Raw genomic sequence first — 18,153 nt, 5'->3', positions numbered from 1 at the left:
TGCGCTATTCACCACGTTGTTGATCACATTTGGTGCTATAGGGTTGTTTTGTTGATCTCCCATTACTGAGCTTTGTTTCTCTGTTATCTCTTCCAGTTTGTTGTTATGCGTCTATAGAAAGTCTGTTCGATCTCAGGGTCATATACTGGTTTAGGTGTTGTGCCTTTACTCATATAATTTTTTGCACCACTTTTCAGAAAAGGATGCAATAAACCTAAAATCGAGATCCTAGGAAAATCGAAAACAAAAATTTTAGCACAAATCAGTTATCATAGTCCTCGACAACGGCGCCAAAATTTTTTGTGCTCTTGAATGGTGCGATGAATGATAGCCTTATATCGTGCTTTGAATCCTAAATGAGATGAATAGTTTACTTTAAAGCAATGTTTTCCTATGTAGATCCGGGTGAAAGTCTAAACATAGTAGTCTCAAAGAGGTCCGAGGTCGAACATAAGGATATACAACTAAAGTGCGATGAAATGATTGTTTGATCTTAATGCAATTTACTATTTTCAATTATGCAATGAAAAATATTGTTTTCTAACTAATGAATCGCTTACAGGTATGGTGGAGTGGATGATGATGAGTGTGTGAATGGTGATGCGTCGAATGATGGTGAATGTGTGATGACAATTACAATCACTATATGAAGCAACACGCATTAAAAATAGAGAAAATATCAATAACTGATAGGGTTTGAGAAAGGTCCACTAACATTTTCCTAAGGTGCATAAGTCATGCATTCATGCTATAAACTCATAAAGTAATAAACTTCACCTCTAAGTGTTTTTAGCCACAATGTTCTATCTCTAGATTGATCTCTTCTATGTGTTCAAGGTTGCAGCTTTTGCTTCTTTGGCCATTTTTACTTCATTTCATTCAAATCCTACGTTCAACAATGACCAATTTTATAATTTCCAAGATTATGAGTTTTGTAAACATATGAACACATAGTAGAATTATTTGTTATGAATTTCATATCAACTTAACACATTTTCCTCTAAATTTTTCTAATTATTCTAAAGAAAAAGATACAATAACTATGCACGTACCTCTCATTTGAACCTAGGAGCAATCAAGGTGAAAGTAAGAAAGATTTCAATACGGGTTATAATTCAATATCTAGGAGCAACCAAGTACATAACTTAAATGTTCCAATTGCAATGGATGCATTAGAATGAAGTTCAAGTTGGTTTGTGCGATAACATGATAGGGGCCACTCCAACTATATTGGAATCATATGATTTAAAAGACGATACTTCTGCATGGGAGCCAGTTGAGATGAATAGTGAATCGTATGACATCCTACAACAAACAAATATTTTAACAGAAGATCAGAAAGGAGAAGGCAGAGTTAAATATGTCTCAGCTAGCCAAAAGTTGAAAGGAAAAAAACTTGATTTGACAATTAAGTAAATCCAAACATTATAAAACCCAATGATTTTGATGGATATTGAATGGTGAATCCATATAATCAACATCCAAGCATCCTTAAAATCTACCTTCGCCCCAATCACATAATCAACCAACCGACATTCTTCGTGCCAGTCAAATGTACGCTTCTCCTCGAGACATTGTTGATATAGGGGCATTTTGCAACTAACTGTCATTGCAAACACGCATAAATATATTAATAATAAACCGGTCTAACTACCAATTAATGGGGTATATATTAGTAGTGTGAATGTACAAACCATGAACACTGTGTTTATAGTTGTGAAAGTTATTTGCACAAGAAAGTTTAGTCGCCTTAATCTTTAAGCGAATAAATAAAAACAGAGCATCCAAATGCTAAATGCGAACAAAATACATTTGTCATTATTGTCAAAATCAATTAACTGCCATCATAAAATAATAATAATAATAATAATAAGTATAGTAACACCTTGTTTGTCAACCACCTGTGACATAATCGTGTCTCATAACTCATTGTCTGTATGTTTGTGTGATATCCAAACTTTAAGTATGTCTAATTCACTTTTTGGTATTCATGCATCTGATTGTAAATGACTAGATCACATTGGGAATTATCTTTTGAAGTCTTCGGCCTGGAGTACAGATGTAAACACTTGCATGCTTTTACATGCGGGACAGACATATGGACATATACATGATGAAGGTGCAATCTCTGTTACGCCTGAATCCATATGACACTTAACTGAGGTACTAACATAAGGCAATCAAGGTCAGAAGCAGTTGCTTTAATCAAACCACAGTTTTTGTTCGACCTCAATTTGAACTTCACTGTCCAAGATCGTGATGGTTGTTCCACCTCATTTTGAACTTCACTGTGATTTTCCTTCAGCATCTTCAACCAAGAAGGTGTACTCATTGTGTCCACATCGTGATCTTGAACATCCTTATGCTCATTTTGCATATCATTCTTCATCAAGTCGTCAAATTCTGGAACTTTTTCTTCGTTGGCCTGCTGAGTATCAACATGATTTAGTAGTTAAAAATAATAATGTTAACTACTTCTGTTTTTCTAAGAATCACATACCTGTTTTTCTATTCCAAGTTGTTTTATTATGGTCGATAGTATCAGTTTCAGTTCCTTAAGTTCCTTCTAGACCATTATGACACAATCCTCAAGGTTCTTAACAGACTTTTTCATTTTTTATTTCGACTTTTGTTTTCGCTTCATTAGCGGGTATGAGGTAGAGGTGTCTCACCCTTAATAACATCAAACTCAAAGGATGGAGTTCCACCCATTGAAATCTTCTCATCTTGTGTCATGTCAAGAAGCATTTTAATTTTCAACTAGATAAAAAAGGAGAAGGTAAGTACAAGAAACATAGTAAATTAATATAAACAGTAATATTTGCTTACCTTAGTTGAGTCAAAAACTTGGTCGTGTATAAAATGAGATGAGGATGACTTGTCACAAGACCACCTAAGCATGCGAGGGATGGCATTGGAATTTATTTTGTTTGCAAGACAACTGCATATGGTTGATATGGACTTATACGCTCAAACCTATTATAGAGAGTAATAACACAAATAATTTTTTTGAAGTTTTGAATATAAAAATATTAGTAATATATTTAACATACCTACAATGCATATGGAAATCCCACGATAGATCAGTCTTTAGTGGCCTTTCCCAACTCCCAAAAACATGTTCTACCCAATCTAAATCACCTAAAGTAGATATAAAATTGCATTGGGATTATGTGTTCCAAGTTTGGATGTCGGAACATAGTTGCAAGCGAGATAGTTATGCAAGATAAATAAAAAATAAAAAAATAAAAAAATAAAAATAAAAATACCCAGCAAACTCCCTATATCACCTAAAATGCATATTTACATCACTTAAAACATATAAATATGTGTCATAATGAGTTAGAATGGGCTATTGGCAAGTTTTTGGTGTGGTCGCAAGTTTTATGTTGGAAGATAGGTGTGAGTCTTAGAAGACACAAAACAACACCTAAATGTGAATGTGGAGCATATAAATGCAAAGCAACTTCTGTTTTTGCAAAATAAAACCAACCAACAACAGTATTCTCAAGAATCAAAACAAAAGGAACTCAACTCTTGTATTTTGGAAGCCAAGATAAATTTAGATAATGAGAAGACCTAAGCAAATCAACAAAAATCAAAGCAAAAATCAGTCAAACCAGTAAATAATCCAAATGTTAGAAATTTTCTCCTAAATCCAAATAAAGGTTTAAGTTCCTTACGATGGTTGAAGGGTCACAAGTCTTAGTCGCCGTTCTTGGTCTTTGGTCATAATCGTCACTCTTAAGCTTCGATCTTAGACACCGGTCTTAGTCGCCGATCAAAGTGTCGCCAGCCTTATTCGCCGTTCAAAGCCATGGCCACCGAGGAGTAGCCACCGCACAAGGGAGAAAGTGAAAACGACAAGCTAAAGAAACAACAAATTTAAGCTTTTAGGGTTTTTTAATTTAAGGGCAATTTCGAGCTTTTAGGAAATTTTAATTGTACAACTATCTAATTGTCAATTTTCTTGTGGCCATCATCTGTATTCAAGATATTCTCAATCCTCGTGCTTATCGAAGTCGTCGGGAGAAAGCATGCTGATAGAAGGTTATAGGATGAGGGTTAGAGGTCGATGAGAGGGGAGTATTTTCAAAGAGTATAGATCAATTTTCATAGATCACCTTAAGCAAATCATTTTCTTTTTTTCCCTAAACTCACTCCCAAACATGCCAACATTATTCCTACAACTATCAAAACATTTGATTGAATTACTTAGCACCCAAAGTAATCCAATCCTATATAAAATAAAACAACCTCTTTGATCAATGTTATGTCCCATTTCTGAATACAACATGGGGTTAAACTCCCCAAACTTCAATGATTCTATATAAATTTGTCATTATAATCTCAAAATTTATATACAAGTTATCAATGCACAATAGTTTTGGCTGGTTTTCTTTTCTAAGGCAAAAGGAATGCTGTACATGGGAACTGAGGATGAAGAGGACAACAATCAAGTATGAACACAATGTATCTTTCCTTGGCTTGAAAGCAAACTTCAACGGCCACACAATGCTCTAATTAATGGATGGCAACATTGGATTCATTCCAAGACCGGATCCTCCAAAATTACCTGGTTCTGCATGTTTCACTCTTCCAAAATAACGTATATGACGTAATAGCCTCGCCAAGAATGTGTTTTGACATATCGTCGAGCTATCGCAGACCAGTGCTACATGTTTTCTTGCCCTTGTTATGGCCACATTCATCCGCCGACTGTCTCCCAAGAATCCAACAGCACCAAGATTGTTGGACCTTACCTGATAAAATAAGCAAAGAACGTCGTATAAACTTTCCACTCTAAAAGTAGTATTGACATCTTGAATGCTACATGTAATCCTTTCATAAACATCAAAATCAAGACAGCTTTTTTTCCATAAATATAATTTTATATAAAGAATGACATGACAGAACAATCCTGCAAATGTGGAGAAGCCTCCTTACAATATACCGATCAAACAAATATCCATTAGCTTCACAGTTAGAGCTAACAATTCTTCTCACTTTTATTCAAGTTCCGGTTGAGACCCTTCGCTTTTTTCCCCCAGCAGTCTCTAATAGTACATCGTTTAGATCAAGTAACGGCATAAAATTTTGGTAGCTCTATGCACAAAGGAGATGGAAGAAGCCAATAGTCATCCCAAAATCACACCCTATCATCATTCCAGCAAACTTCCATCATAACCTACTTTTGGAACTTCTTGACTGGTGCAGCAAGGGAAAGAAAGTTTTTAAAGGAACATGATCTAATCATGGATTAACAGATAAGCCTTCTTTAGATAAGATCCAAGAAAGTGCAGCAAGGATTTTTTAGAATTGCTATGAAATAGAATTAGGAGGATAAGAAATGGGGAAATTAGTTAAGAGAAAATATAATGCTGGACCCATGTGACTAACTAGGACAGGAGTGTGATTAGCATTAAGGGATGGGAGTGTGATTGGCATTAAGGGAGGGGGTTCCCTCTTCCCTCTTGCCCGCCTTTAGGCTGTATTTTTTGAGCCGTTCTGTGCATAATATATCTTCTGTTTCTTATCTAAAAAAAATGTTGGCATTAATGTGTTAGGAATGGTATTTGGGTGTTAGAGGGATATTAAGGGTATATTAGTAAATAGTTAGAGAGTTTGTCATACTCCTTGGTTATAAACAAAAGGGGAGGGGAATGAGAAGGTTAGGCAATATTTTGGTGAGTGAATTAGGGCTTGAGTATGACCTCAAGATTGAGAGGGTCCAAAGTGCCTTGAATAATTTGGTTTATCTTGTATTTTAGTTACCGATTATATCTCAAAATATTTGGGTTCTATCATAATGTTGACAAGGTGATAGAGAAGGCTATAATTTTGGGTGTAAAGTGGACACTCTTCCACTTTATCTTGTCTTTCCTCTTGGGAGGAATCAAAGGAGATGTGCCTTTTGGAAGCAATTGCTTGATAAGCTAAAGGGCAAAATTAGACGAATGGCAGGGTCTTCTCCATTCTAAAGGTGGCAAATTAACTTCATAATTCAAGCTGTATTGCACAGCCTTCCTATCTACCTTTTTTCTTTCTCAAAGTCATGTTGAGACCAATGTTTTAAAAAGCTATCGACCTTGAGGCAAGGCTCTAAGTTTTAGCATTGAGACTTACGCCTTTGTTGCCATAAGAGACTTATGCCTCTCACAAAAGAGGCTTGCGCCTTTGTGAAAAGGCATTGAGGCTTAAAATCCTATGCCTTTCCCAGTGATTAGAAAAATATTAGTGATATGCCTAATTCTTCAAAAATATTAAGGTTTGAGTTGCGACAATTTGAACTAGGACTACTTTTACTATTGCGACCTTAAGAATGTTGAAGCAGAAATTTATAGTATAAATTAATCCTTCTAATAATGATAATAATAGTAATAGTAATGATGAAGATGTCCTTTTAGAATTTTTTATTAAGTGAAAATTTTGGGGGTGAAGCTTCTTTTTACATTTTTATATCACTATCATGTTTAACAGTACTTGGTTATACCAATTTAGGTTTTGTAAAAATGTTTTTAATTCACTATTTGAGGCTTATGCCTCATACCACCTTGAGGCTTATGCCTCGCCTCTTGAAGAGGCTTATGCCTCGCCTCTTGAAGAGGAAAAGCCTCAAGGCTGCCTCTGTAGCATTTTAGAACATTGGTTGAGACTACAAGCCATAGTTAATGAGAGATTTGTTTGGAGTGATGAGACCTATAAACCGAGAAGCAACTTGGTTAATTGGAAGGTGACCTCGCTTCCTTTGGTTTAGGATGGGCTTGGCATGGGTTTCTTTTCTCAAAGAAATATTTCATTGTTAATGAAATGACGTTGGAGATTCACTCAAGAAAGAAATTTCTTGTGGAGGAAAGTGATTGTAACGATCTATGGTTGGGGCTCAAACGGGTGGTTCGTGGATGACCAAGCAGATTAAATAAAAGCTGGAGGAAGACAGGGTAGACATTAGTAAAAGTAATACCAAAGAGTTGTTTTTCAGGCTTACGAAGTTTATGGTGGGAAATAGAAGTAAACCCCCTTCTTGAGAGGATGTTTGGGCAGATTCAAGGCCTTTATAAGAGAAATTTCCAGATACACTCCCTTTCCACAAAGAAAGAAGCCAATATAGTAGATCGTTCGAAATGGGACCGTCAGACTTGGGATCTCGAGATTAGAAGAGGCTCTTTTTTCTTTTATTTTCTTTTACTTGGAGGTAGAAAATTGGGCATCCCTTTGTGAAAAACTTGAAAGAATTCAGATAGGAAGGGGGCAGATAGATTTTTTTTTTTCTAAAGGATCCCCCAGCTCCAAAGTCCGATTAATTCTATCTGCCCCCTTCCTATCCAGAATGGGGCTTCCAAAACTCACCTGCTGAATTTAATTTCAAAGCTCCTAAATGTGAATCATGTGTATCTTACCATTGATATGATCACTGCATCTGCCTCTCGGCCTTGGAAGCTATCAATAGTTGCTACCTCAATACCAGCAGCTTCAGGAATTTCATCAAGCCTGTTCCTCAATAGCTGTACTTGAGCAACATAAGGAGATTGCACTGCGATTGCTCTTGGACTGACACCTGCGACCAGATTTAGAACAGGCAGTGTCAATAACTCATCTTCATCCAAGGTGGAAGTACAAAACGATTAAAACCATTTAAACACCATAAATTCCTATCAAAACAAGAAATAAAAAAATTATATCTAATGATCCAAATGCTTCCAAAAGTATGCGTTGATGGGTGAAGTTGTGAAATCTCAGATGGTGCACTCTATTCCACAACCAATAGACAAGCAATGATAAATATGGAGCCGAAGTTAAAATTATCCTTGCATGAACACCAAACCATCATGCAAGGATTGCGGGCCTTCAAATATGGGAGGAGAATTACCTGTCAGTTAGTGTGGTGATTACAGATACTTTTATCATTACTCAACAGATCCTTGCTTAAGGGAACTTATTCAGTTCTTAGGGATTTATGGTTCTCATCCTTATTACTCTGGTCATTTATCCTCGAAAAAAATTGAGGATCTTTGATGCAGTAAGATTAAGATAAATTAAGGTATCTTGGTCAAATTCTTAATTGATTAGGATTAGGATTAGTTTCTTGATTAATTAGTATTATGATTAGTTTGCTTTCCAATTCTCCATAAACAGAGGGATTGTCTTCTTGTATTGATAATTTTTTATTCATTAATAAAGATTTTGATTTTATTTTTGGAAATTTCTCTCATTTATTACTTTACGCTACATCAATCTTGGTGGTCTTTGTTCTGTAGTCTTTAGTGCATGGGAGATTTTTTAAGATAAGCAACAAATTCATGAAGTTTTTATTAATGAAAAAGGTTATACAAACAAAAACGAGGGGAAAGACAAAACTAAAACAAGAAAAGCCAAGGGAAACAATAAAAAAAATAGATAATTAAAAACTCCATTTGATTAGAGTTGAAATGCTTTTTAACTTTGGTTATAAAAACACTTGGTCCTAAACTTTCATAGAAGTAATAAGTTAGTCTCTAAACTTTAGTTGGAAACAATTTAGTCCGTGTACTTTTAAATTTGTAATAATTTAGTTCCAAAACTTTGATTAGTACGATGTAGTTCCTACACTTTGAAATTTGTGTCAATTTAGTTTCTATCGCGAAAAATCTTCTCAAACTTACGTGTCAATTTTTATTATGTAATGACTTATCCTTTATAGTTTATAAACAAATTTGATCACCGAGTTCATTAAATTTAACAAAACAAATTCATGATAAATTGTTAGAAATATGAAAGTATGGCGACTAACTTGAAACAGAAAAGTTTGAGGACTAAATTGTGAAGTTCAAGGACTAGAAGTGTTTTTGTTCGGTATCCAAGACCTCCTGACCCAGAAAATACTCAACAAAGGACAAGAACAGGGATCAACTCCCCTGTTTATGATATTCCAAGAGTTCAACCAGCAATTACAATATAGTTCATTAATCAAAATATAACAGAGAACATTAAATGAAGAACAAAGAAAGAAATCAAGAAAAGGATAAAGGCAGGTTCTGAGAGCACCTCCCTCTCCACAAGCTTCAGCAAACTCCAAAATGATCACACCCCCAATGGATTATCACAAACCTCTCTTAACCCCTACCCGCTGGTCCCCACCACACATAGCAACCTCCAAGTCTATACCTCACGTCCCTTTCATATTTGTTTTTCCCCTTTTGCCCCTTCTCTAGTACGTGTGAATGATTTGGGGTCTTATAATACCCCCTTCTACGAAACTCACCTTGTCCTCAAGGTAAAAGTCAGGAAATTATGATTTCAAAGTATTCAATTCAACCCATGTAGCCTCGGACTTCGGTTGGTCCTGCCATTTAATCAGAGCCTCTTCTTTTTCCGTGTTTGAATTCCATCAATTTCCCAACAACATTTCCAGTTGCACGTTAATTTCAAAATCCTCTGACAACTTCGATAATTGTGGGTATACAACCCTCTACCATCCTATTAGTTTTCCTTTCCTATTTGTTTTCCCCCTTTTGCACCTTTTCCGGTATGTGTGAATGATCTGGGGTTTTACAATACCCCTTTCTGCAAAACTCACCTTGTCCTCAAGGTAAGAGTCAGGAAACTGCAATTTTAATGTATTCATTTTAACCCAATGTAGCCTCGGACTTCGGTTGATCTTGCCATTTAATCAGAGCCTCTTCTTTTTCCATTTTGAATTCCATTGTTTTCCAGCATCATTTCCGATTGCACGTTAATTTCAAAGTCCTCTGACAACTTCGGTAATTGTGGGTATACGGCCCTCTACCTTCCTATTAGTTATCCTTTCATATTTGTTTTTCCCCTTTTGCCCCTTCTCTGGTACGTGTGAATGATTTGGGGTCTTACAATACCCCCTTCATCATTTCCGATTGCACATTAATTTCAAAATCCTCTGACAACTTCAATAATTGTGGGTATATAGCCCTCTGCCCTCCTATTAGTTATCCTTTCATAATTGTTTTTCCCTTTTTGCCCCTTCTCTGGTACGTGTGAATGATTTGGGGTCTTACAATACCCTCTTCTGCGAAACCCACCTTGTCCTCGAGGTAAAAGTCAGGAAACTATGATTTCAAAGGATTCATTTCAACCCACGTAGCCTCGGACTTTGGTTGGTCCTGCCATTTAATCAGAGCCTCTTCTTTTTCCGTGTTTGAATTCCATCGTTTTCCCAACAACATTTCCAGCTACACGTTAATTTCAGCATCCTCTGAAAACTTTGGTAATTGTGGGTATACAACCCTCTGCCCTCCTATTTGTTTTCCTTTCATATTTGTTTTTCCCTTTAAGCCCCTTCTCTGGTACATGTGAATGATTTGGGGTCTTACAATACCCCCTTCTGCAAAACTCACCTAGTCCTTAAGGTAAAAGTCAGGAAACTGCAATTTCAAAGTATTCATTTCAACCCATGTAGCCTCAGATTTCAGTTGGTCCTGCCATTTAATCAGAGCCTCTTCTTTTTCCATGTTTGAATTCCATCTTTTTTCCAACAGCATTTCCGGTTGCACATTAATTCAAAGTCCTCAACTTCAGGAATTATGGGTATACAATCCTCTGCTCTCCTATTTTTTTTTTTCAATTGAGATATATGAAAAACATTATGGATATTGGTCCCGAGTGGAAGCTGTATACATAAATTTATGGTTGAGTGAAGTACCGTCAGAGTAGCCACCAAGATGTCAGATTTTTGGGGATGGGGCATTGTTAGAAACCAAGGTAGTATGGGATGCCTTTGTCCCACATTGGTTAGAATAGGATGACCAATGTGGTACTTAAATGGTTTGGCTCTCCCACTCCGATAGCTAGCTTGTGGGGTGTGGTTTTCCAAGGTGTTTAAGTACCTAACAATGATATCAGAGCCAATTGTTGACATTCCAGCATGGAACCGGCGGAGGGTTCTAACCAGGTGTGGCCGAGTGAAGTACCGCCAGAGTAGCCGACGTCCGGGATATTGTTAGGAACCAAGGTAGTATTGGATGACCAATGTGGTACTTACGTGGTTCGGCTCTCCCATACCAATAGCTAGCTTTTGGGGTGTGGTTCTCCAAGGTACTTAAGTACCTTATAGTTTTCAACATTTTTTTTAATGAAAAACCACACTTCCATCGGGAAAAAAAAATACATAGACATACAAAAAAGAAAGCCTACAAAAGGGTGCAAGCTTGCAAAAAGGCTTTAGAGAAGTAAAAAAAAGACTAAGGAAATAATTAGGGAAAGCCTTAACTTAGTCACAAAAGCCCATGGAGAAACATACAATTTAATAATGGACCAAACATCACTTGAAGACCTCTCCCAAGTTCCCAACTCCTAAAGATTCTATCAGTTTTCTTTCCCCAAAGACCCCATAAAATAGCATACCCCTGTATGCCACAAAAAAAGTTCATTCTCTAAAAAGACGAATGGAGAAAGAGGTCCTCGATAGTCAATTGTCTCTCTGCAATCTTGAAATCTAATAAAATCGAGCACCTTATTCTATTAACTCCTCACGAAATGTATTAAAAAAAGGTCATGACAAAGAATATACCATAATGTAAGATTTCCAAGCTTAGCCTCAAGAATTTTATGAAAAATTCTAGGCTTAGGCTGAAAGATCTTCTAAAAAGGAAAGTACGGAAACTTATGAAAAATTCAGGCTTAGGCTGAAAGATCTAAAAAAGCACGTATGAAAAGTTTGAGAGTATTAACTAGACTGTTCATGACCCTTCCCTTCTGTGTATCCATTTTTCAAGGAAATTGAACTACTTGGTCCAACAGCTAGGAGGATGCTATTTGTTCTTTTTTTTTTTTTTTTTTTTTTGTTGTTGTTGTTTTATTTTCTTTGCTGTACATTCAATCTAGGCTTGAGTGTGCATCAACTATTCTCACAAAACAACCGCCCAACCCACTATATCTGATTTTCCAGAAAACTTGATGAATATTAAATCATAGATAAGTGGTCACTATGCCTTTAACCCAACCCTTCTAAGAACTTTATTATTTTCATGGCTGTTAGACCACCAGGTCAAACCCTGGCAGTTCTAGAAGCTATTTAAACTAAAGACTGATTGGTTTCTTGTCCTTGTTAGTTAGATCAATGGCATCTTCATACCAGGTCTCACAAAATTCATTGTTCCACCTCTAGATGCTTTTGAATTCTCTCGTTGAGTAGTATGTATTTTCAAGCATCCATTTCAAGCATACGTTGGATTTGTAATGGAAGGAGCAGCTATGAGAATTAAATATCCAAAGAGCCTTATAGAATTACAAAGAACTTTTCCAGTCTTTTTATCCAAACAACAATCACTCAACTAAAGTCAGCTTAGAAATTCATGATCTGCCATTGCTGATTTTGAGGACTATTTCCCAGCCTAGGTTACTCTAGAAAGGTGGCAGAGTGAAGAAAGCAAAAGGTGGGATTGAGACTCTAGTTTCAAATGAAATCTAAATGTTAAGAGTCTAGAGAAACTATATAATGGTCATCCCTCCATAATATTGGATTGTTCCTCCTTATAAAGCCTGGAAAGAAGAATGTGGTAGTCTCCTCGTTAATTCCACGTTCTATTAACTCCTCAACAAATCCCAGGTATATATTGGCCTTTCGTTTTTTTTTTTTTTCTTGAAACAGAAACGAAAATATTCATTGATATAATAAAAGAGTCTAATGCTCAAAGTACATGAGAGGAAACAAAGAAAAGACTTCAAGCATACCAATACAAGGCTAGGACCAAATCCATGCTCAAGATCCTAGCTCAAGATCCAATTAAATTGGCCTTTCATTTCCAACCTAGCTCAAGATCTGAATAAAGTAACGTTTTTCATTGGTCTCTAAGGCATGGCACTCAATTCGTGGATATGGGTGAAAGAGGAACCTGATTTTGTGTACATAAAACACTTTTCTTTATAGTTGAATCTACAAATAGTTGTCATTCAACAATATTTAGATTGAGTGCTGCTACACGTGAATCCTTTATACTTGGTTATTGTCTGTGTCAGATAAGGAACACTCCCCAATTAACATCAGAGAGAATATCAAACATAATTTATCTTTTTTGTTTTCTCTTGGCACCTAAAAATTTGAAAGTTCATAGAGAACTAATCTATACAACTTCCCCAACTTCCATTCACCGAACCTCTATGTTCGCAATCATTTGGTCCCCTAAGCTCCTTATAATACGCACTAAAGCATAATATTATCTGTATTGACATATAGAATGTTTACCAGAATAAATCAATGAGCAGACATGCTGCACGACAATATCTGCCTCGCCTTCATTGTATAATGAGCCTGTACCAGCTGGATCCAAGTACTCTTCACAACCAGCTGACAAACTACCATATGGCATTCTAGTGTCAAGCAACAGCAATGGGCACTGAGTTATCCATGTTGGCTGCATCAATACAAAGTAGATTAACAGTTGCTAAGTATCACACGGACAAGGCTTTCAAAAGAATAAAGATGTAAAAGAACCTGGACCGTAACGTTCCTGGACATTTGTGGAATTTTATTATACAATAAGAGAAATATATAGTTATTATTGACTCCATATAAAACTACACAAAAGATAAATATCCAGGATGGATACTGCATTGAAATACATAACTTCTTTGAGTGTAGAAACAAATACACACTAATCTTCATGAAGACAGCAAAAAGAGAAAAAACAAACGGATGCAGCAAAGGCTAGATTCATGCTCTTATATGTGTGGAGGATACCCGGGTTACAAGGCCATCTTAGTGGAAGAGACTACTGTTCACAAATATTTAAATACAGGCGAGGCCATCTAAATTCAAGAGGTAGAATAGGAAAATGACGGAAGGGAAAAAAAATAGCAAAGACTAAAGAGAGATTAAACTTTCTAAAGACCATTACATAGTTCATTTTAGTTGCAATAGCACACTGAGCTATGGAGCGAGATTTTCCAACAATATCTTTGAAGCCATGGGTCTAAATTTTGTTAATCGATTATCTTGAAGAGACAGGCCCATCAGTTGACATAAATAAGCTAACTTGGTTTTTACCATTATTAAAATAATTATTATTATAATAACATATTTATTTATTTTTTAAAAAAAAAAAGTTTACCAGTAGAAGATTCTCACAGACCTATCCATCACTTAGAAGTCTTTGGACTCATTTTTGGAATTAAATTTATCAACAATGTAATCAAAATAGACTAGTGTACAAATCTCTACAAATTTGTATGGGTTACTTGAAAGGCATTAGTAAAAAAATGACAAGTCAGAAGATCTTTTACAAAGCAGAATCATCTTCTTAGAAGTATATAATATAACTATAGGACCTTCACCAACATGAATGTCTAGACAAGAATGCAAGAGCGCACTACAGTAATCTTGGAGTATGGTACCTTGACAAATGGAGAGTTGACAAGAAGATGAGAAGAGACTGTTGGTGAGGACTTCAACATTCCATCATACATTTCCTTTGAAGCCCAACTAGCTATTGCATCATTCATTCGGTATTGTATTGTTAACATTGTGGTTAGAGCCCCCTGATGCAAGGTTGAAGCTCGTTCCAGCAATGACACTCCAAGACCACCTTCCAAGGCTTTTCTAGACAAAATCACAGGAGCAAGTTGGCATTGGTCACCTGCCAGAATACAACGGCGTCCCTGCAATATTGGAATCCAGCAAGCTGGTTCAATTGCCTGACCCGCCTCATCAATAACAACTAGATCAAATTTCTCCAACTTCCGAATTAAAGGATCAGCTGCTCCAGTGTTTGTAGCAAGAACAACTTGTGCATTTGAGAGTACTTCCTTCACAGTTTCCTTCTCTTTCTTTTTTAATGACTTCCCAAGCTGCTTCAGAAGCTGGCGTATGCCAGCAGCCAATGAATCATCCTTTAAACAGTGTCTCAAGTCTTTCCTTAAATCTGCCTTCTTCCTTTCAATATCTGTTCTAAAACTTGCAAGTTTAGAGTTTACAATTTCAGCCAAAGACTTGGACGCAACACTTGAAGATATCCGTGCTGGATTTCCTACCCTAACAATGTTTATCCCAACATTCGAGAGTTTTTCAACCATGTTGTCAACAGCTGCATTAGTAGGTGCAGTTACAAGAACCCTTTCACCTTGCTGAACAGCAAGTACAATAAGCTCCTTTAGCAGACCTGTTTTTCCAGTACCAGGCGGCCCTTGGATTATCAATATGGGCCGCTTTTTATTCAAAGCATGTGAAATTGCACTTTTCTGTGAATCATCGAAATCTCCATTGAGAACTATGCCATTCAGGTTGGTATCAGCTAGATCTATCAAGTTATTATCTTCCATCCACTTGATGTCTTCTTTATCACCAAATAATGTAGCCACTACAGCAATAGAAGGATTTTTCTTTTGTAAACCATTTCTCTGAAGCAACATCAATGCTTCACAGTTGCGCTGTAAATGAACTTTAGATATAACATTTTTCCTTTAATACAAAACAAAATTGAAGATAACAATGCGGTACAAGTATATTCATTGAATCAAGTAATAAACATTCGCCTAGTACCTCATAAGTGAGAGTATCAGCTAATCCTGGAATACGGTCAATACGCACAGTCTTTCCAAAGAGCTTAGAGAAGGTAGGGTCACCATGACGAGATTCTAGAGCTACAGTGATGCTGCATCCATCATCCCCCAGATTGTTGACAAACCCTTGCATGCAAGAAGTTGCACCAGCACCCCTGCTATCGCAAACTCTCACACAAACCATATCTCCTGGTGAAAGGGTTGTAGGCGGTAATCTATGGTTTCCTTCAACCCTGAATAATACCAAATGCATCCCCCCTAATCCTGAATATCAATAAAAGTTGATCATACGATTAAAAACTTGTCTAGCATTTTGGAGAATAAATAGTTCAAGTAGAGCTGAGTTCAAAATTTGAAGAAAACAAATTGCTTGAAACACCTTTATAAAATGAAATCATTAGATAGACCTGTAGACGTGCTAACTGCATTCAAGTTGCATATGGTATCACAGAGTTCTTGCTGAGCTTGGCCATGGCTGACTAAGAACTCGATAGGTTTGGAATTATCTGAACTCTCATCTGGTGTAGGAACAGCATTCAACTCCTCTTGTGTAAATTCCAATTCAGAATCTCTTTCAATGCGAAGTAATTCAGACATGCGGTTCGCAAACTCATCGATCCTGTTCTGTATGGCCTTGGCCTTCTCCAGGTTCATCCCTAAAACGCCTTGGACAGCCTTTGGCTGGCTTATCTTACGTGCTATAGCTTTGTGCTGAACTGCAAATGCACCATGTCAGTTCCCAGTCAAGCAACATGTTCCTAATCGAACATATAAATGAATATATTTTTATGGGTCCATCTAGAACCACAGGATTTGGAATTCTTTACTTATATTTCAAAATTATTTGATAAAGAATGATTCAAATGGAAACCTTTGTTATTTGAATACTATTTAGTGTTTCAATAGAACTCAATTTAATTCTTTACTTTTGCAACAGTTCTCGAGAAGGAAACAGTTCTGAATTAATCCAATCGAATTCTACCAAAACAGATTAACAGAACATCACTTTCTTGTAAGAAACAGATGTGTTGTACTTAAGAGATGGAGAAGGAACCTGAATTAGCGAGCTCCTTGAGGAGCTTCCATGATTGAGTTTCGCGCCAATCAAGAAACAGCGATTTGCGTTGGAGATCTTGGAGGACATCCCTGAGCTCCCTCTGGAAATGGTCAAAGAGAGTCGGATAATGAGTAGAAGCTTTCAAACAGACGGCTTCAAGTCCAAGAGGCATAGGCACCGCATTCAAATACGGCTGAGCTTGAATCACAAAAGTAAGCCCCGGTCCCATCCGCTGCCGGAGTTCAGAGAAATCTCCCTGAACCTCCGCAGAGGCAAAATCGGAAGCCATAGCTTGCATGGCCTGCCCAATCCACCGGACCACACATTTCCCCAGCTCTCTCCGGCCAAGAGGATCCCCATTCTGATAAATACCTTGTACGTTAACCTCTCTATCATTCTTCTTCTTTTTTTCTGACTCCCCCGGAGGAAGCCGCTTGGGTTGTGCCTTCGTCTCAGAGGCGAGTGAACCACTGGTACTGACACTGATTTTAGCAGCAGTAGAAGGAGAAGAAACCTCGAGAATATTAGGTTTCTTCACATTCTTCTTGGTTTTAACAACACGAATCCTCCTCTGCGCACCACTGGGATGATTAACGCCATTGATAGTCTGAACAAACTGCTGAAAAGCAACAGTAACCGCTGTGTGATTCTGACGAAACAGGTGGATCGACGTTAGCGCAGTCATGGCATAAGCAATAGAAAGTGGAACTAAAAAAATCACTCAAAGAGAAGAAATCAGTTGAAAACGAAACAAGAAGAGATGAAGAAACCGCTGCATTTGGCGGAAAAATCTTCTAGCAAAAACAATGGCGGAAGGGAAGAACTGGGGTTTTGCAAATTTGAGCCGCGAAATGAATTTGAGGTGAGGAAGAGAAGAGCATTTCCACAATACATTCGACAAGAGATTTTCTTGGGGACTTTGAAAGCAACGGAGAGAGACAGAGAGAAGTCGTTTTCATGAGAGAAGGAAGGAAGGAACTTTACTCTGCTTTGCCGATTTGGAAGAAGAAAAATCCTGAGGAAATCCGTAGGCCATGAATTCTATTGGTCGTTGATCTGTATTTCGTGGCGTTCGTTTTTAAGTTTCTTTTTTCAGTTCGTTTTTACTTTTAGGTTTTGACTTGACTTTTTTTTTTTTTTTTTTTTTTTTTTTTTTTTTTTTTTTTGTGAACGGTATGGGTTTGGGTTTTAGGAAGATTCTGTATGAGTGGTCTATCAACTTGCTTGAAGCTTAAGCAACTGTCGATGATTTAGCTTTTTTTATCCTCTTCTAACTTGCCTTTTTCTCCTATTTTGGTTGAATTTGATGCTAGGGAAGTAGTAAACTCGATTAACAATTACTCGTTAAATTTTATTAAGGTAAAGGATGGACAGGACGATATTCGGAATCCGTTGAGTCTTGTCTCCCTCTTGTTTTGTCTCATGTATGATAGAATTGCTCATTGGGTAGCTTGTTATGTTGTTGCCTTTGTGTGGTTTTGTTGGTTTTGTTTTACTCTTCCAATTTGAAAGATGTTGGGCATAGTTGGATTTTTTATTCTTGAGTTGAGTTATGGATGTAATTTTTGGTGACTTCTTATTTTATTTGC

The 18,153-nt window shown here is 36.8% G+C and overlaps 1 protein-coding gene and 1 long non-coding RNA gene across 2 annotated transcripts; both read right to left on the bottom strand.

Annotated features, from left to right (window-relative positions):
• Nucleotides 1–1,818: 1,818 nt before the first annotated feature.
• On the bottom strand, nucleotides 1,819–3,021 carry LOC120092799. Its single transcript, XR_005486163.1, has 2 exons — nucleotides 2,830–3,021; nucleotides 1,819–2,760 (listed from the first exon to the last, which is right to left on the bottom strand). It is a non-coding gene; the product is annotated as an uncharacterized LOC120092799 (long non-coding RNA).
• Nucleotides 3,022–4,243: 1,222 nt separating this feature from the next.
• On the bottom strand, nucleotides 4,244–17,249 carry LOC120092797 (DNA-binding protein SMUBP-2). Its single transcript, XM_039051001.1, has 7 exons — nucleotides 16,562–17,249; nucleotides 15,915–16,223; nucleotides 15,488–15,771; nucleotides 14,344–15,375; nucleotides 13,196–13,364; nucleotides 7,401–7,558; nucleotides 4,244–4,763 (listed from the first exon to the last, which is right to left on the bottom strand). The coding sequence occupies exons 1-7, from the start codon at nucleotides 17,247–17,249 to the stop codon at nucleotides 4,521–4,523; spliced, it is 2,883 nt and encodes a 960-aa protein (XP_038906929.1). The 3' UTR covers nucleotides 4,244–4,520.
• Nucleotides 17,250–18,153: the final 904 nt, after the last annotated feature.

This window comes from Benincasa hispida, chromosome 12, assembly GCF_009727055.1.
Source record: "Benincasa hispida cultivar B227 chromosome 12, ASM972705v1, whole genome shotgun sequence".
Classification (NCBI taxonomy): domain Eukaryota; kingdom Viridiplantae; phylum Streptophyta; class Magnoliopsida; order Cucurbitales; family Cucurbitaceae; genus Benincasa; species Benincasa hispida.
This window is presented reverse-complemented; position numbering and strand designations above follow the sequence as displayed.

What these genes read in the sequence shown, in the direction of transcription:
- LOC120092797 (XM_039051001.1), bottom strand. Translation starts at nt 17,249, where the DNA reads ATGACTGCGCTAACGTCGATCCACCTGTTTCGTCAGAATCACACAGCG. An exon ending in CTGATACTCTCACTTATGAG is followed by an intron (nt 15,376 to 15,487) that starts GTACTAGGCGAA and finishes GTTCATTTACAG; the next exon opens with CGCAACTGTGAAGCATTGAT. An exon ending in TCAACTCTCCATTTGTCAAG is followed by an intron (nt 13,365 to 14,343) that starts GTACCATACTCC and finishes GTATTGATGCAG; the next exon opens with CCAACATGGATAACTCAGTG.